Source organism: Labeo rohita, chromosome 14 (assembly GCF_022985175.1).
Source record: "Labeo rohita strain BAU-BD-2019 chromosome 14, IGBB_LRoh.1.0, whole genome shotgun sequence".
NCBI classification, from domain to species: Eukaryota; Metazoa; Chordata; class Actinopteri; order Cypriniformes; family Cyprinidae; genus Labeo; species Labeo rohita.
In genome coordinates, this window is record NC_066882.1 from 32,698,947 (window position 1) to 32,713,926 (window position 14,980).

At 38.2% G+C, this 14,980-nt stretch overlaps 1 protein-coding gene across 1 annotated transcript; it reads right to left on the reverse strand.

The window, feature by feature from the left end:
• Positions 1-1,547: 1,547 nt before the first annotated feature.
• Positions 1,548-12,199, reverse strand: sybl1 (synaptobrevin-like 1). Its single transcript, XM_051128095.1, has 8 exons — positions 12,003-12,199; positions 9,278-9,448; positions 9,133-9,190; positions 8,923-9,060; positions 6,534-6,624; positions 6,384-6,451; positions 6,208-6,300; positions 1,548-2,171 (listed from the first exon to the last, which is right to left on the reverse strand). Exons 2-8 carry the CDS (start codon positions 9,421-9,423, stop codon positions 2,103-2,105), a joined length of 663 nt encoding a protein of 220 aa, XP_050984052.1. The 5' UTR covers positions 9,424-9,448; positions 12,003-12,199; the 3' UTR covers positions 1,548-2,102.
• Between the last annotated feature and the right edge of the window lie 2,781 nt (positions 12,200-14,980).

Genomic DNA, 14,980 nt, shown 5'->3' on the forward strand with positions numbered 1-14,980 from the left:
CACTGCCTAGTGAATACTAGTGAGTTCAGTTCAGAACACTGAGAATCAGGATTGATTTTGCAAGTCAATGTCTATTAGGGTATACATTTTTGTAGATTTGCATAGATTTTTGCAAATTGGAATGTGTAAAAATAAGTGAAATGGCTTAAATGCTTTCAGAATTGTGTCAGATGAATCAGGTATATTGTGATAGCAATAGCAAAAAAAATTAGCGAATTAGTAGGCATCGGGGAAATATAGAGCGGAGTACCATCAGCGCAACAGTGCAAACTAACGCCATGTTTTCTAGCCATGGTTCTAGTGCTGAGCCTTGTGGTACCCCACTTGTGATCAACATACATTAAGCAGTACCCATGTATACTATCAAATCAACCACAGTTTGGTTAAGGAATCAGTCCTGGAATGACTTCTCAGTCTCCTGATTTGTCCCCTATCCCTTACCAACTTCTTCCACACAAGATATGAGCATTTTTGTTTATTTAAGCTGTACACATCATTACAAAATGTACATTCCAGGTGTCATTTGAGCATCTCAATATGTTGGGGGAAAAACAAAACCGTTTTTTATGGTGTGTACAAACTTTTTCACAGCACTTGAATCTTAAATACAATATGTAAATTCAAATGTATTCACACTGCCTGTACATACTCTCACCACTCCTGCACATCACTCTATACTTGGATGTAGCTGTATAATCTGTTTTCTATACAAGTTACTTTACTACTGTGTGTAGCTGTTAAGTTTCATGTGAGAATCGGAAGATTCAGCATTCTTTTTCTTTTGTGATAATTTTAGGAACATGTCTTAGCTGAATATGTCATAATGCAAAATTATAGTGCTAATAATGATCCTAAAATCAGCTTCATTTTCTTTATGCACAATATAATTTGTTTATTTTCATCTGAAACATTGACATGTTTTGCAAGATTCACGCAGGCTTTGAATTGAATTAGCTCTGTGCTGCATGAATAATCACACGACTACTGTAATGCAGACAAATGACATCATATGCTACTTAATAATCAATCAATCAATCAATCAATCAAGTGTTCTTAGTGACTGCCATTAGATAATTCTATAGAAAATAAATTTAGTAAGAGCAAGGAACTATGGAGTTCCTTTCTGTATAACTATAAATGTGAATGATTACATACATAACATGACTGTTGTAAGCAAACCCAATTAAAACAGAGCAAGTGCTTAGGTCATTACTCTTAAAACTCCATTTCTTTCATCATTTCTCTTTAAGCTCTTCTGGTTTAAGACGTGAAGAGGATTAGTAACCGTGGACTTGAATAGTTCACCCAAAGTAATGTACTCATTTACTCATGTTGTTTCAGTGCTGCTTTACCTCCTGCTGTGAAACACACAGAGCAGAGATGATCAGTGGACGATTTACACTGCTTTTTCCATGCAATAAAATAGGACACAGATCGTAAAACTGGTGTATCATAAAGGCCGTCCATAACACACAAGTGATATGCCAAGCCGTACAGCAGCTTCGTGTGAGGAACAAACCCAACTGTAATTCACTATTCACGTCATGTGTTGGGCATGTAATGTGACAGACTGGGATGTGAAGTGTCTGCAAAATGCAACAGCAAATAAGAATTGAGCTTTTCTACGGATGGAAAGATTTTCTGACAATGACTTCAATTCCTTTCCTCACATAAAGCTATTATACGACACTGCATACAGTGCACAAGCCGTTAGGACAACTTTTATGATACTTGTATGGCACATTTTAAAACTAAACAGAATATAATCCCCTTTTATTTTTATGGAAGGAAATGAGCAGCATGAATTAACATCTCATGTTTTACAGAAAACTGATGACACAATTTTAACGTCTTGGTGAACTACTCCTTTAAATTCTTCATTTAGTTGAACTGCATTACAACACTGTGAAAAGAACCCAAAGAATCAAAAATATACGGTTAAGATCAACTTGGAAAGGCGATGATGAGATCTTGTTTGGAACAGCACAGGAAACAGCAGGGGTTCAGTGCCGTCCTGTGTTTGTGAGTCTTTAGTCAAACGAGGACGAGGTGAGCTGGGCAGAACTAGCGCTCTCACATACTAAGGGAGCATCAGGGCTTTTCTACTTCTTCCGACAGTTCGGCCAGCTGAATCCTCCGCACGCGGCCGTCACGATAAAATACAGCACCACCTGAGATGACACAAGACAAAACCCGGGACAGCATGTTATTTACCAGCCGTGACTGGCTAAAAGTTCATGCAGGATTTTTACATGACACACATCATAACAAGCACACCGCAATATTATAATCTCCAAGACATTTGGATAAATCTACCAGCAATGCTACTTTTTAAAAATAACAACATAAAAATAGTCAAGTCACCTTTGTTTTATATATACTTCATACAATACAAATTGTGTGAATTGGCCTAAAAGAGACTTTAACCAAGTCAATTCCATGAATGTTTACCCAGAATCTTACCAACATGCCTCCTGCCCCAAAAGAGGTCTAAAAACTCTCAACCACTGTTACACCTGACATAAAGGAGCGTATCATTCCCTTCCTAAAGTGAGAGGAGACTGTGATCTGTGCTGGACACCAGAGGCATCGCAGGAGCTTCAGGATTGCTTTGAGACTGTGGACTGGGACATGTTTGGAGACGATCAATGATGTGCCACAGTGGTCACACACTTCATTCGGTAGTCCAAAAGTGACTGCATACACTTGAAACCGTTTCAAACCGTTTGCTCATTTTCTAACCAGAAACCACTGATTACTCCGGAAATCTGCAACAAGATATATATGTCAACCAGTGCGCTTCAATATGGAAAATCCTGAATCTGAAATCCCAACTTTAATACAAATAATGATCCACCAGCACAAACACCTGCAGCGCTGCATGACACCAGTTTTACTGTCTCTGTAGTAGATGTGAAAAACACTTCTAACCAAGTCAACATTCACAAGACTGCAGATCCAGGTGGAAATCCAGAACTCGCTGGCTGCCCAGTGCAACTAACCACTATTACAATGAAATAATTTGAGAGGCTAGAACTATAAGAACTCCATTCCAGACACTACAGATCCAGTGCAGATTGAAAATCACCGCTACAACAGATCTACTGCCATATAAGACACTCTTCATACCCAGCTGGTAGGGGTGTAACGGTTCACAAAATTCATAGTTCGGTTTAATACGACACATCGGTGCCACAATTCGGTACATTTTCAATATAGCAAAAACAAAGAAATGCCAGATAATTTCCTTGAGTTTTACAATTTTTTTTTAATTTATTAAAAATAACATCAAAGTATGATCTTAAAAATATTTTAGACTTTGGAAGGACTTTGGATTTTTCCTGTCATCTAAGTTGATTTTGGAAGCTTTTTAAACATTTGTTTCCTAATTATTTGGCTCCACGTGTTTGCTGATTTTCAGTGTTTTACATTTAAACTTTGTGTAAGTTATTTGTTATTTTATATTAGTCCTATAGCATGGTGTATTTGTATTTGTCGATAAATTAATACAAGTGAGTTTGTCGTACTGTTTTGTTGTTGTCAATTCAATCAATTAATTTGATTAATTTGAAAGTGAAAGTAAAATGCGCACAGGCATTTACAAGCTAGCAAAAAAGAAGTGAGGAAAACTCTAACGAATGACCTCACTGTCAAAACCCTACTGGAGTACATTATATATCACACACTTTAAGCTCTTTTATTTTCCAAATGTAATAGGATTAGTCCAACGAATCGTTCGTTTTGCAACGCGCACCAAACCGAAGGCCTCGTACCAAATGGTTCAATACGTGTATCGTTGCACTCCTACCAGCTGGACAATAACAACTGTGATGTGAGGAGACTGTCATTCCAACCAAGCTGATCCAGATCTGGGACTGAATGCCATACTGTGTAGTTAGATCCTTGATTTCCTCAACGAAAGACCTCCTCCTCAACAACCCTCAACACTGCCACTCCATAGGGAAACGTTCTGAGCCCAGTACTGTGCTCCTTAGTTACATATGGCTGTTTAAGTTAGATGAACACCACCAATATTAGTCTAATCACCAGCGATGAACCTTCCAAGCTGACAAGTGACCATGGTAAAAGCGGGGTAATTGTCCCAGGGCGATTCTCTGTGGAAGCTGGTGGTCCTTCGGCTCCTCTCCTCTTGTGCACACTGCATCAGTTCTCCCATATTCCTGAGCACCTTAGAACAGTCTAGAGTTCTGTCTCAAACATTCTTGGGTGCTTTTCGAGGTGTCTTTGGGGTCACTTAAACTTCTTGACAACATTACATATGGTGGAAACAAGAACATCAAGGTCCCTAGAGATGTGCTTTTGTAGCCTTGAGATTGCCTACTGTTGATTATAAACTTGTGTCTGACCTGCTCAGAAAATGCTCTGGTTTGTTTGGTTTGTTCATGCTCACTGCAGTACACACAATCAGACAAACAGAAGAAAGAATGAGAGAGGAACAAGTGGATTTAAACTTGTGTCAGTCGGGTCAAAACCTAAATCCACTGTCTTCACTCTCCACACCACTGTCAGTTACTGGCTTGGTTTGTCTGGCTATTTTGTCTAACTCAGCCAGATAATGGTGGGTGAAATTATAGCCAGATAGGTTAAAGATAAGTTGGAACAAAAGTGTCATGAAATAATGTGTTTTTGTGGTGTAACAATCTGTTTTGATGGACAGTAATACATGAATAGCTTATTTAGAGACGTCTCTGTCTATTCAAATGCAGTTGCTACTCTGCTAGCGTAATTTGACCAGCATGACAAAGCAACATTAAAGCTCAACCGCTGGCACGCATGTGGGGCAACACTAACTGTCTGGCCAGCCTATGCTAGAAAATGGACTTAAAAATGTTTATGCAAGTATTATTACATATTGTTACTCTTTGGGTTCATTTAAAGGAGAAGTCCACATCCAGAACAAAGATTCACATATAATGTACTCCAAGATGTTCATGTCTTTTTTTCTTCAGCCGTAAAGAAATTATGTTTAACATAGTTAGTAGTTAAACATTTATTTTTCTCCATATAATGGACTGATATGGTGCCCCGATTTTGAACTTCCAAAATACAGTTTAAATGCGGCTTCAAACGATCCTAAATGCGGTTGTAAACGATCCCAGCTGAGGAAGAAGGGTCTTATCTAGCGAAACCATCGGTTATTTTCATTTTAAAAAATACAATTTAAATACTTTTTTAATGTCAAACGCTCGTCTTGTCTTTCTCTCCCTGAACTCTGTGTATTGTGGCTCAAGACAGTTAGTGTATGTCGAAAAACTCCAATCGTACTTTCTCCCTCAACTTCAAAAATCATTTCAGAATCATCCTACATCACTGCAGAAGTACCGACCCAGTCTTTGCAACGTGAACACGCAAAGAAGATCAAACACCCTTAACAAAAAAGGTAAAACAGTGATAGAGGACGATTTTGATGTTGAGGGGGAACATGAGATGGGAGTTTTTCCACATTCACTAACTGACATGAACCAGAACAAAAACAGTTCAGGCAGAGTAAGACAAGACGAGCGTTTGACATTAAAAAGTATATAAATTGTATTATTTTTATGAAAATAACCGATCATTTCACTAGATAAGACCCTTCTTCCTCAGCTGGGATTGTTTACAACCACATTTAGGATCGTTTGAAGCCGCATTTAAACTGTATTTTGGAAGTTCAATAATCACCATATCAGTCCATTATATGGAGAAAAATACTGAAATGTTTCCTCAAAAAACACAATTTCTTCACGACTGAAGAAAGAAAGACATGAACATCTTGGATGACAAGGGGGTGAGTACATTATATGTGAATCTTTGTTTTGGAAGTGGACTTCTCCTTTAATGAAACAGTGTGAAGAACATGACTTGATTATTCTGATCTTGCTTTTTATTCTGTTTTACAGCATTTGACAGTCTTGAACTGAATTTTGTTTGTATCACTGAATCATTATTTTCCTGTTTCTCACTGTGAAGGTGTTTTGAAATGATCTGTATTGCATAAAGTTCCATATAAACAAAAGTGACCTGACATTAAACATTCTGGATCTATTTTGCAACAACTGCTGTTGGGTTGAAATGGGGGAATCTCTCTTTGACACAATTTCAGAGGATAAACACAGGCATTGAGACGTAGCTGTTATTGCTGTGTTTCTCTCGGGTTTGCCTGTTGCTGCAGTGTGATGTTTATCTGCTGTGAGCTCCACAACTTACCACCACAATTATTACCACAATGATGGTTAACTTCAGGTTCTTCATACACATGGCGTGGGCCAGGTTACGGCTCGTTGTTTTAAAGGTGACGGACTGCACATATAAGAGGAATAATCATCAGCATACATACCATAAAATGACACAAACAAACAGGAAGGAAAACACTCAACACTCACAGAATCCATCAGGTTCTCTGTTTTATCGATGAGCAGCTCGAGTCTCTCTCCTCTCTGTGCGACGAGATCTACAGCAACACAACGCAGCACAAGTTCACTCAGAAGTCACCGCTGACATTTATAAACCTGAATAAAGTGACCGAGTCTCACCAATGTTTCGGACCATAATGCCTTTCAAGTCGTCTACGTGCATCTGTGTTTCTGTCAGTCTGTCTGAGCCTTTGGGATCTGAGTGATGTTTCTAGCCAAAACAGCAAAGCACATGCATGTCAGTACAGTGGTGCAGCTCAACTCTAACGCACTGCTGCGTCAGTTCATCACCTCCTGATAATGCCATGAAAATACAGTCTCATCAGTCAGTGTCTGCTAAATGAACACTTCACAGGCTACATTTTTCTTTAATTGGAGAACCACAGATTAACACAGTCATGTGAAAGCATTCAATAAGGGTCTAAGCTGAAGCTCAACACATCACAGGCCTCTTAATCCTGAAACCACATGACCCACGTCATTACTTTAGCGATCCGCAATGTTTCTGGAATTCTCACCAAATTTAGTGACTTTTGAAGCAAGGACCGGGGTCCTATGATGTTAAAAATGCCGACAGAATCCACTCATAAAATACCTTTCCTGTATAACATGGAATGTCACTGAATCTGAAAGTAATCAATCACGTGCAGTGCTGTGTGATGCTCGTGGTGTTTGAGGATCTGCTGTCTCGTTATTTGACGACACTCCACATGAATCTCCAGCGCGAGTCACTACACCAATTCATTTAATTAAAAACTCCCATCAAACAAACACAGAAACTCACGTCTTTGTTAAAGTTTTAAAATTTAAATTTTTTAAATAAAAATACAGTAAAAACTGTAATTTTGTGAAATATTATTACAATTTAAAATAACTGTTTCCTATTTTAATATGCCTTAAAATATAATTTATTCCTGTGATGCACAGCTGAATTTTCAGCATCATTACTCCAGTCTTCAGTGTCACACGATCCTTCAGAAATCATTCTAATATGCTGATTTATTATATAGCTGTTGTGCTGCTTAATATGGTTTTGGAATGAATAATACTGCACTTCAAGATTCTCTGACAAAACGTTCAAAAGAACAGCATTAATTTTTAGCATCATTACTCCAGTGGCATGATCCTTCAGAAATCATTATAATATTCTGATTTGCTGCTCAAGAAAAAAAAATAATAATAATAATCATCATCATCATCAATCATCATCAGAAATGTTTCTTGAACAGCAAATCAGCATCAGAATGATTTCTGAAGGATCATGTGACACTGAAGACTGGAGTAATGATGCTGAAAATTCAGCTGCGCATCACAGAAATAAATTACAGTTTAACAGATATTCACATAGAAAACATTTCTTTTAAATAGTAAAAAAAAAAATCACTGTTTTTGCTGTACTTTGGACCAAATAAATGCAGGCTTGGTGAGCAGAAGAGACTTCTTTAAAAATCATTAAAAATACTGTTTAAAAACTGTTGACTGGTAGTGTCTTTACCATCACATTGCTGAATAAAATACTGAATATTAATATGTGAAATTTCTTTCAAAAAAAAAAAAAAAAATAAATAAATACTGACCCCAAACTTTTTAACGGCACTGTATATTGTTATAAAGACTTCCATTTTAAATTAACGCTATTCTTTTTCTCTTTCTCTCTTTTTTTTTTTTTTTTTTTTTTTACAAAAAAAAAATATTATGCAGCACAACTTTTTGCAATATTGATAATGAATCAGCATATTAGAATGATTTCTGATGGACTGTGTGAACTGAATACTGAAGTAATGGCTGATTAAAAAAAAAAAAAAAAAATCACCTTTGCATCACAAAAATAGATTATATTTGAAAACTGTTATTTTACTGAAATTGTAATAATATTTCACAATACTACAGTTTTTTTTCTGTATTTATGATCAATAAATGCAGCATTGATCAGCATAAGAAACTTGTTTAAATTCATCAAAAACCTTACTGATCCAAATTTACATATTTGAAGTAAAGAAAGCAGAGAAAATCACGAGCAGCATTTCAGAGTTAGCTGGCTGACAGAAGTGGAGTACTTTGGATCATTTTTACAAAGGTGACAAAAGCTTTCACAAATAATGCAAATTCATTCTTTATACTAAGTAATTACATTAGGTGTAATGATCCTTAAAAACAAAACAAACCGTACAGTTTAAGTATGTATGTGTTATTACATCCTCAGCTTATGCTTCTGTATGGCTCTGTTGGCTCTGTAAGTGAATTCACCAGCACGTCTTGAAGAAGATGGAAATAATGTAGATTTGTGGCCAAAGAGTCAAAGAGGTTTGATCAGATGTATGCTGCATCCATCAGCTCTATATATGTACTATATATGTGTGTGTGTGTGTGTGTGTGTGTGTGTTTTTGTGGCTGGTTCTGGAGCCGCAAAACATGTGTCTTACCACACAGACAAACATAACAGACAATAAACAGGCGATCTTACAGGTGAAATGTGTGAAGCATGTACAAATACAGCAGACGCACGTACCATCTGTGCAGCCAGCGTGCTGGAGAACTCACTGTTCATGGCGTAGGGCAGCGCGGTTTGAGCTCGCGAGCCGTAGGTGGTCTGAAAGCGCTTCTTGACCTCATTGAGGAAGCCGAACGCACGCGAGCGCTCGAACTCCTGCAACAGTGACGGACAGCTCAGAAAATGACCGCAGCCGCACAGAAACACAACTCAGGGACAGATACTCACATCATCGGTGATGCACAGATAGACGATCCTCTCGTGGCAGATGTAGTGGAAGAGATAGCTGAACAAAAACAACACAAACACACCACATCAGAGCAGGCCAACCTCACTGAACATTCACAGGTGAACAGCACAATCTCAGCTGTACCTGCCGTGAGAATACGTGAGTTTGTTGTTTTCCGACGGGATTTTGGCCAGGATCTGCTCCGTCACCTCCAGAAAGTTGCCAGAGAAGCACGCGTGTTTAGCCAGAACAGTCGACCCTCGAGCCACCACCGCAAACAGGATAGCCATGACCCCAAATACAGCTGATCCCACACTGATTCACAGACAAACACACATCAAACACTCACATGCAGGACAATAATCATACAAGAGAACAACCGACACTGTACAGACATCATGGGACATACAGTATCTCACTAAAGTAAGTACACTCACGTTTCAGCAGTCATTTTAGTATATCTTCTCAAGGGACAATACTATAGAAACTTGGATATATTTTAGAGTAGTCAATGTGCAGCTTGTACAGCAGTGTGTATTTACTGTCCCCTAAAAATAACTTGATATACAGCCATTATTGTCAAAACAGCTGGCAACAAAAGTGAGTCATATTTTTGTGTCAATATTTTGTGTCAAACCATTGTTATGTAGCACTGCCTTAATCATTCTGTGCATGTAATTCACCAGAGCTGCACAGGCTGTTGCTGGGATCCTCTTCAAATCCTCTATAATGACATCATGGAGCTGCTGGATGTTAGACATATGGTGTTTCTCCACCTTCTGCTTGAGGATGCCCCATAGGTGCTCAGTAGGGTTCAGGTCAGATCACCTTCACCTGCACCTTCCTCAGCAAGGCAGTTGTCATCTTGGTGGTGTTTGGGGTCATTATGATGTTTCTGAAGGGAAGACATCATGTTCTGCTTCAGAAATGTACAGTACATAATGGAATCCATGTTTCCCTCAATGAAGCGCAGCTCCCCAGTACCAGCAGCACTCATGCGGCCCCAGACCATGATGCTACCACCACCATGCTTGACTGTAGGAGAGACACAGTTGTCTTGGTACTCCTCACCAGGGCATCACCACACATGCTGGACGCCATCTGAGCCAAACAAGTTTATCTTAGTCTCATCAGACCATAGGACATGATTCCAGTAATTCATGCTCTTGGACAGATTGTCTTCAGGAAACTGTTTGCAGGCTTTCTTGTAAGCCAGCTTCAAAAGAGGCTTCCTTCACGGATGACGCCAGCACAAACTGACTTGTTGCAGTGTGCAGCGTATGGTCTGAGCACTGACAAGCGGACATTGTACTGCAACCTCTAAAGTAACGCTGACAGCACTCATGCATCTGTTTTTGAAACCAGGTTCTGCACCTGACACACAGAATGAGCACTCGACTTTGTCAATCGACCCTTGTGAGGCCTATTCCGAATGAAACCCATCGTGTAAATCCTCTGTATGACCCTGGCCACAGTACTGTAACTCAGTTTCAGGTTGTTACTGAACCTCTTATAGCCTAGGCCATCTTTGTGGAGAGCAACAATTCTAATTCTCAAATCTTCAGCGAGTTCTTTGCCATGAGGTGCCTTGTTGAACATCCAGTGGTCAGTATGAGAGAACTGTACTCAAAGCACCACATTTTAACTGCTCTCATACAAGATACACAACTTTGTATGGTCCTGTCAAGCAGACAAAAACATGATGAATAGGACATGTGGCTTTGCATGGTTAAATGACAGTGCTGTTATTACTTAGGGTGTACTCACTTTTGTTGCTGGCTGTTTTGACAATAATGGCTGTATGTTGAGTTATTTTTAGGGGACAGTAAATATACACTGCTATACAAGCTGCACATTGACTCTAAAATATATCCATTTCATTCCTATAGTATTGTCCCTTAAGAAGATATAATAAAAATGTTGCTGAAATGTGAGGGGTGAACTCACTTTTGTGAGATACTGAATTAAATGAAAATTACACCACGGTCCCGTCTCACAATATTAATCTGGCCCATGACACTTTGCACAAAAAACTGTGACTTCTGGTTTACCATTTCCTGAGTGTTTTATTCTTAAGACACAATATTACAAAAACTAAAAAATTACATGAGAATGTGGTCACAGATTACACCAGTGTCAGTGCTATTTCATCCTGCACATTTCACACTGACAGCATCACAAACCCAGGAGGAAATTGCCGTAATTTCCAACTTTGAGTTTCTGATGCTGTCGGTGTGAAAAGCACAGGATCTGAGTTTGAGTTTAATCAGTATGTAAACACTCGGTGATGGTCCCCAGTGCTCCTGCATCAGGGCTGGAAATATCTGCTCCAGTCATTCAGTCACACACCATGAGCACAGACACACAGCGCCTGTCCACTTCTGACCAACACCACAGTGATCATTTCCTGTACTGTTTGGTTTTCTGCACATCGGTTGAGCAACATGACTTAGTTCTGTTATTTATTTATGTTTCCCCCTAATGAATAATAATAAAACGTCATGCTCTGGATGTGTCTTGTAAATAACATTATCGTGCACCAATGTAATACATTAGAGAGCATTAGAGCGTTCTTTCACTGACTGTGACATGAATCGAGTGTAACATATCCGCCTTCATGAGCTTCGGCTGATCTTTCCTCATCTGACACTGTAAATGACCACATTCACATGTTTAACGTGAGAGATCTGCTTTATTTTCCTCTGCTGAAGTTAATAATCGAACTACACTGACAGTCAGTCATCGAGCTGATCAGACCGATCATTACAGAGCTCTGACTGAGGACAGTATGATGACGGAAGACTGATGGACGGATCAGATGATTTTAGTGACTAATCAATCGATCTTCATCATGATCTGCTCTGTGTACCTGAAATGCTGAAGATGATCCGCTGCTGCTCCGCTCTTCGATGTGTTTAAAGCGCAGTGGCATAAACAGCACTTTCATTGCCTGACGAACATGGTTGAAATCATAAATAAATACTATAGTTAAAAATAACACCGGTCTATGTAAATCGAAAAATCAACAAACGTCACTGTGTTCCGCGTTACGTCACACACGCGCGACCATGAGAAGATTTCCGCTTTGCGTCACACGCGCGCGCACGGGGAATGGGTTTTCTCGGGAGATGTATTTCTTTGTGAATTAGTTTTATGCACATTTCTTTAGGCCTGTGTGTGTGTTTGATTACTTACAAATTGTAATCCGTTACTGATTCCAAATTACATGACAAAAATTGTAGTCAGTAACGTAATCTATTACTTTACAGATTTCAGGTCATATAATCAGACTACTCTTAGATTACTTTTGACCCAACTTGTTTATCACATTGATTTAAACAAGATATTCTTGTACCACAATGATGTAGAACAACAAAGAGTGATAAAATATATGATCATTATTAAATTATATAATTTATATATTATATAATATAAATTATATTATTATTAAAATACTTATTATATTAATCAAAGTTTCCCAAAATGAGTGTATAAGGGAATTGCAGGGGGTTTGTGAAAGGCCAACAAGTAACTGAATCATAAAAATTTATAAATAAATCATTTTAAAATATCAAAATAATACACTTACTAAAAAGATGAAATATTTTATGTTTACCTGCAAGCCATGTGACCATTAACCAATGTCAGAGAACTGTGGATATGCAAATGTGATACTTAATTATTAAAACATTTATTTTCAAATCTCAGGGGCACTTAAAGGGGTCACTGATTATGATTTCACTCTTTTTTTTTTTGCAATGTTGTTTTATAATGATGCTGTTTGAGCATAAACAACATCTGCAAAATGATGATGCTCAAAGTTCAACGCAAAAGGAAATATTGTTTTATACATAATTACTGATTGAGCACCCCTTTAAAGTAAACACATCAGGTGAAAGAGGTTTACAAAAGGTTTGACAATGTCTGCAAATACAAAAATGAGTTTATAGGATAAAAGCATTTCAGTAATACATAACACATGGTTAAATAACCTGCTGAGTGATAATACAAATAAAATGAATGTGTTTATAGCAGTAGTTGATTCAATGTTAAAACACTTCTCATGTAATTAATAAAAAAAGTCACTGTAGTCTAATTATGAGTGTTTTAAAATGCAACTTTAATTAGAAGTACTTAATTTTTGGAATCTGATTACTAAAATCCAGATTACATGTAATCAGTTACTCAGCTCTGACAATGAGTAATCACTGAGTGCAGTGTGAATTTATTAACCTGTAGATCCTCCTTTAGCAGCAAAACCTTCACTTAAACCTTTTCTACTGCTGCTTATCAGATGCTTGACTCACTTTGGACCATCACAGCATCTGAATTTGCTTAAGCTCAGGACTCAGTCACAGACATTTTTTTCTATTCTTTCTTTTTTTCTTTTTCAGGCATTTTGATTGGCTGATTTATTTGTGTGATTTGGGTCGTTGATGCATCATGAACTGCTGTCCAGACACTCTCCTGTAAGTCTCTTTACACGTTACACGTTTGTAAAAACATGAGACATGCCTCAATTGTTTTGTAACGAAATACTGTGTTTTAGAGTAGGTGTTTTAGTGATAGTGGAGACATGACAAAAGACTTCTGTAGTTTCCAGTTTTCTGGATGTCTTTTGCAGTTATTGTTGGGTTGTGTAATCTCTTTCAGGATTGTTTGTTGTGTTCTAGACTGATCTTTGCACAGAGGACCAGAAGTTTCTGTGAACACCTGTCTTTAGCAATGCCTTTTCCAGCTTTGTCCATCTCTAGGATACATTTGTGTGCAACTTTATTTATAGGAAAGGGCTCCTGTGCTGCTTTTTCCCCAGCCTGCCGTCAATAATCATGTTTGTTTTCAATAAAAATGTTGGAAGTACAACAGTTTGTGTTATTAGTTTTGTCAGACTGTGTCTGTCTGTAATCATGAGTTAAATTAAGATCAGTGCACACTTCTGTCTGTGCTCTTGATGAGTTGATTTCATATTTTCAGAACATCATTAACCACACGTAACTAAGCAATAGCTTGAAGGCTGATATTTAAAGAGAAATATGCAAACAAAACTGGCAAAGAAACCATGATCGCGGTCTATAAATAGCACAGATAATAATGTAGAAGTGCAAACAGAGCCCTGTCGGTCAGCAGCAATATGATGTGTCATTCAACAAAAGCCTCTAAGCTGTCAAAAGTCCACTGGATGGTGTGTTAATGGGTGCTAACATGGAGAAATAGCATATATTGTTCATGTATGCATTACTGAGAGCGTAACAACACAATGCCAGATGAAAACCAGTGAATGCGTCCTTTAAATTGTTGTCATGATGTGAAGGACTGGTGGCGGTTTGGTTTTCTGGTGCGTTTTACAGCCTCATGTCATGTTTGATGCTAAGCTGCAAGAAACCACACATGCATACAGCACTAAATGATGGTATTAGCAGGTGCTGCTGACACACTTTCAGGCTTCTTTCGCCTTCATCAGATGTGGACGTAAGCATTAAAGTGTCAATGTGTTTACCCGCCACAGAGGACAGAGTCTTCACCTACCGGTCCAGCTCAGACTCAAGTCAAATGCTCCTCCTGAACACTTCATGATGGTTTTTGAATGAAATGTGACCAGGACGTGTTTTTGTTAACCTGACACACATCAACTCTGATTCTTCCTCTTCATTCAGAAAAATGAAGGGATAGTTCCACAAAAAAAAAAAAAATGAAAGTTCTGTCATTAAATTTAGATTAAATTTAGGTTGTTATTTCAGGAGTAAATGGTGACAGACTTCACATTTCGGGGTGAACCGTTCATTTGGCGTGAGAAGGCTGTTAGGATGTCGTTTTGCACCATGCAACACTGGAGTTGAGCAACAGACA